This window comes from Buceros rhinoceros, unplaced genomic scaffold (assembly GCF_000710305.1).
Source record: "Buceros rhinoceros silvestris isolate BGI_N320 unplaced genomic scaffold, ASM71030v1 scaffold41210, whole genome shotgun sequence".
Lineage (NCBI taxonomy): Eukaryota > Metazoa > Chordata > Aves > Bucerotiformes > Bucerotidae > Buceros > Buceros rhinoceros.
Window position 1 is genome coordinate 8,384 of NW_010392057.1, and position 5,406 is coordinate 13,789.

The 5,406-nt window shown below is 42.7% G+C and overlaps 1 protein-coding gene across 1 annotated transcript; it reads right to left on the reverse strand.

Moving 5' to 3' along the window:
* Positions 1-2,421: 2,421 nt before the first annotated feature.
* Positions 2,422-5,229, reverse strand: POLR2M (polymerase (RNA) II (DNA directed) polypeptide M; the record flags this gene model as incomplete). The annotated part of the gene is made up of 3 exons (XM_010143741.1): positions 2,422-2,708; positions 3,655-3,877; positions 4,534-5,229. Coding segments are annotated over 3 exons (1,057 nt in total), but the record flags the coding sequence as incomplete, so codon positions are not given.
* Positions 5,230-5,406: the final 177 nt, after the last annotated feature.

Genomic DNA, 5,406 nt, shown 5'->3' on the forward strand with positions numbered 1-5,406 from the left:
GACACACCTGTGCTCAGAATCTAGGAGCAACCCCCCATGAAAGCTTCCAGGTTTTGCAGTAATAGAAACCCTTAAGCAGTAACTTAAAATTCGTACCTTAAGCTTGGGTTAGTATTCACACAGCACTCTCTTCCACAAGGACTCACCCAGCACTGAGTGAAACAACTGCTCATTGTATAATAAATATACAATGCACTTCACCTGTTCCTAGGGATTTTTTTCCCTTAAGGGTGAAGTTTGCCCATTCAGGGGATCCAATTTGGCAAACATCTTGAACACTGTCAAAATACAGATCAAGAAAACTGCTTCACAAAGTTTAGAGAATAAAAACCAGCCTCAGAAGTGCTAGGAAAGAGCATAATTTTAGTCAGCATAAGAGTGGTCAGCAGCAGCCTATGTCGAGCTAGATTTCAGGCTTCTGGTCCTTAAGCAGTACAACAGTCTGAAATAATGGGAGGACTAATAAAAAGAGCCAGCTGGACAAGCAGGTGGTAGCATGAACGGTGGTGACCCGAGAGACGAACCACAGCCACAAGAGAAGAGCACCGCAGTGGCCTGTGGAGTCAGAGCCAGGCACTGAAGGCACAAATACATACAGCTGAAGATCAGATGGGTCATCAACACAGAGGCTAAGGGACGAATGTGAATGACTGAAAACGTGCCAAAAAATAGTGCTGACAAAGACAAGTGATGGCGAGAAGCTGGGAGGATGACGCAGGAGCACAGGAAAAAAAAAGAGAAAAAAGAAAGAAGGAACAGGAAAAGGTGCTAAGAAGGAAGACATAGGGCCTAAAAGTGACAAACGCAAGTTTCAGCACAGTCTGAAACCCAAGTAGGAATTAAGTAGGAAAGCCTCAGCATAAGGGCAGCTGTGGCACAAACACAAAGACATTCAGGTGTCTGCGAGATATTCAAGTGACTGAGGTATGCAGAGGGTGCCCACATACACAACTGGTATTTGGACGGAGTTGCAGAGAGCAAGGGAAGACAGCAACGCTGGGAGCGCACATGACACGTGGCAGCAGTTAAATGCAGACGCGGGCAGCGATACATCATAGAAAGGGAACGCCTGGTGCAAGGACACAGAATATGAGTTTGCTTAGTGACAGGAGATAAGTCGTATGAGGAAATGGGAAGAGCAGACAGCTGATAAGAAGCCAATGAACAACAAGAACAAGAAACCTGTGAGAGGAAAGCATACAGGAGAGAGGCATCTCAGATGAGCAACAGGTGACCTAGTCAAACCCCCCACTCTACCAGCTTAGCAGCACTGCCGCCTCTCAAGCTGCACTGCCGGGCTGCGGACTGGCCACAGGGACTGCCCGGGAGAACCTGAGAGCCTTTGGGAGAGAGTTCCTGCCCACTAGCAAACTGCTGTACGCACTCAAGAAGTAGCAGAGACTTTCATCCCCCATTTCTAGACAGTATTGTGCAGCTTTTTGAATAACCCACATCTTGAGCACCCTTGGTTTCCAGGGACACTATTCCTGCAGGAATATGGACGCATCCAGGGACAGCCCTGCATGTGCTGCAGGCAAGGAATCTCTGAGGTTTGTTTTTTAGAACTGAATTCATACGTGGCTTGGAATATCCTAGTCAACAGTGGTACATCATTGTTTGATATTGCTCAGGTGTGGTCCTGATCTTTCAAAATTCATATTAAAAGGCAGAAAACATTATGGTAAGGAATATTTTTTCTTTATCTTTGAAGAACAACTAAAACCTCAGAACAGACAGAACATTTTCTCGAAGAAAACCAGAGGGTGGATCTCTTAATTTACAGTATCGGGCTATGACAAAATAGTATTCCAAAGTATGAAAGCAGTGTATAAAACTGGGGGAAAACACCAAGACCTTTAACAAAAATATTAAAGTCTCCAGATTGACTCATCTCTTGAATGTGCTTTGCAGTAATAACCAGAAGTGAAACAGCAGAGTACCTTAAAGCCCAAACAGAATCTGAGTTACAAAATAACTTGAAGTTCTTACCTATTTACAACACAAGGACAGAAAGTGTTATTTTAAGGTGCGGCACAGAAACACATTCTTATGTGATGAGCTAATTACAGCCTAACTATCACGTGTTTACTGTAGCTGGCTGGACGTGTATTTTCACCATATGGTGAAAGCAAAATAATCTTAAATAGATAAAAGAAGAATCTCACATTTATACAAGACGAGCTTTCATCCATGCGAGCACGGGCACCTCAGCTGACTTTATGGACATGTGTGCTGGTGCCCTTTGCAACCACGTCTCTGTGCAGAAGAAACTTCCTCTTGCAGATGACTCATCGTAGCAAAAGCGTACTAAAGAGCCCGCTTTGCGGTAGGTGGGAGCTATGGGGCACTCCACAAGAACTATCTGCCTCAAAAACCAGTCCCCAAGTAACACCGGGATTACCACTCAATAACACTTATGAGGTTTATATTAAGCCCTTCCCATAGCTGTAATGTTAAATTTTAAGAAAAAACTGACTAGATCAAGCATTCTCAATATCCAGGTTTGGGTTTTAAGAAGTACTGCATGAAGATCAGTTGCATGGCTCATCCTCAGACGCCTCTTCTTGAATTCAGTCCTCCTCTGAAAAATAGTCTTCATCTCTCACTTCTCTGTACTGCATTGAGGCCTCTCCCTCTGGTTCAAACCTGAGCATTTTTATATTCAACCTCTCTGCAAGCTTCTGCGCTGCCAGCTTGGCTTGCATTTCCTATAAAAAGAAAATAGTAAAAAAAAGACACATTAGAAAAAAAGTGTTCATTTGTCATGTTTATGCTGGTCGTGAAAAACCTAATATACTACAGTATAAATTTGACATCATCCTACTAGTAATTCCAGAGTGGGCTTAACTGAAGGTTTTAGTAGCTAGCAAAGAAATCTCAGGATTCTTTTCACCCTTATGTGTAATTATTAATATTTAAAGACCTTTAAGAGTGGCAATTCCCCATGTGGCAGTCCTCAGCTGTGATACACTAATGTCAGGTTTAACAGAACAAAACCAGCCCACGCGGCAGGGCAGCTGTGCACAGTAACCATGTCGCAATAGCAAGGTTTGTCATTCAGCAACCTCAGCAAAAAGCCTGTCTCCATTCTCCCAGTAAATTGTCTCCCTTAAAGTGTCAAGATGACCAAATTAGCAAGTGCTTTTAACACAGCAAGCAGCCAGAAATACTGCCGCAATAGTGTCTAACGTAAACATCAGCTTGGCACCACCGGTAAAGTCAGAAGCCACAATCCACGACAACAGAATCTGCAGTACCTCTGAACTCGGATTCTTCCGGCACAGCCCAAAGGCAGATACTTGCCTATTTAAGAATAACAAATACGACTAGGCCTTCAATTATGCAAGGGACAAAGAACTAATAGGCAAGGTACACATTTAAACCTCTAGCCCGAGGTGCAGTGAATGTGACGAGGCTAGCATCAACACACAGAGAGTAACGCTAGATTTTGTTTAATGCAGGAGTAACAGTTTCAGAAGGGATTAATACATTATCTAATTATATGAAATACAAGAAAACGTGCCTTTCCTCAAACTCTGCCCATCTCAATCTCTTCATCAAATTCATCAATATGGAAAGATCCCTTCAGGCTTTCTTTTTCTGGCATGATCCCAATTACATAACTACTTTTCAGACCAAATTGTAAATTCATACCTCATAAGCTTCTTTTTGCCGTATCTGAATGGCTATAGATTCCTCTATGGATAACAGCTTAGCAGGGGAATGGTGAAGTGGTGGCAGCCGAGCTGCAGTGATGTCATTCAAATGTTTCTTATCTCTAAGCCGTCTTTCTTCAGCAGTAATTGGAAAGCCAAATCCCCCAGGTGATTGACTGGATGAGGAACCACATGATGATCCACTTTGCTCTCCTGATAATCTGGAAGAGATAAAATATAAAGTTGTGACCCAAATTTGCAGCATATGGTTGAACCACTTCTGTTCCAAAACCTGTTAATTTTAACATCTAAGAGTTGTAAAGAAATCTGAAGTGTTAGGACACCATAAACAAATAAAAAACAAGCGGCGCTCAGAAAAACTAAAAAGATTTCTCCACAGAGAGACGATTATCACAAGTTACTCCTGACAGTGAACAAAAAAGGTATGTCAAACAATCAGCAAGCATGAAGCAGCGACGCTTTGGGAATGACACGAGCTCTGAGCTGCCACTGCTAACAGCACAGACAACACAATTGTCACTGCTCTGGCAGTGCAGGAAAGGCAAAAGGCCCCCTGCTTATAAAGCTCTGCAATCAACCTGCAAGAACGTCCTGCCAACTGTTCACTATTTAAGCTATGAAACTTTATGAGGATTTACGGCAAGTGTTTCAAATGGGTAGAATCAGACACCACTCACTACTGAGACTCCGCAGCACTTAATGCGAAAGAACCAACACATTGACTTCGCATGTCACGTGACTTCAAACCTCTCCAATTGCCACAGGGAAATAAATCCATTGTTCTTGTTCTGCACCATTTCCAATTTCATACAAGCCAATCGTTTCACAAAAGGTTTTTCTATTCCATAATACTTACACATTTGTTTTAAATTTGCTTTTTTTTATGACTGGGTTCTTGGCTCTGTTCTCTAGAACTTCGATATAATGTGGTGTCTTGGGGTGCAGGCTTCCAAAGGTATCGCCCTTATGTTTAGCCACATTCTGCTCTTTTTCCAATATTTCTTCACTATCACCCCCATCTACAATTGCAATTTTTTGAAAGGCATCCACCAACACAACTTTACTGTTGTCCAAAGCACCTGTACTTTCTGCACCGTCCTCAGCACTGCTCTGAGACACCTGCTGCTCATTTTTCAGATGACTGTTCCTGGCTGACTCGGAACCAACTTCACAAAAAAGAGTCTGATCCTTTGTGTCAGCCTTTACTTTATCATGTTTCCTCTGAATCCTTTGAATTTCCAGAGCTGTATTTGTGGCATCTTGCTCAACACGTTCTGCCTCCTGCCTTTGGGAAGAAATCTCAGAAACTTCTTTAATATTGGAGTTTTCATTAAAGATTGAGGGATCTTCATCGTTTAATGTGTCCTTGTTTAGGATAACTTGCTGGTTGCTTGTATTAATCTCCTCTTGCTTCACCTGAAACTCCAACCTGACAGCAGATATCAGCTTGGCCCTCCTTGTTAACTCTTCCTCTTGCAAAATGGCAAGTGTCAACTTTTCAGCAAAATCTGAGATCTTCTTACCCTTATCTGGAAGCCTGGCAATGAATTTCCTAAGAGAAAAAACATAAATTATTTAACAGGGTTTAAACGACACTATTTCAATCCGAGATACAGAACTGTTTCCTGAGAACAGGTACCGTGGCAGGTTTCTCATTCTACCACGGTTTCTTAGGCACGTGCCCGATCTCTGAGAAGCGCCACGATGCACAGCGCTGGCCGCCTCAGCT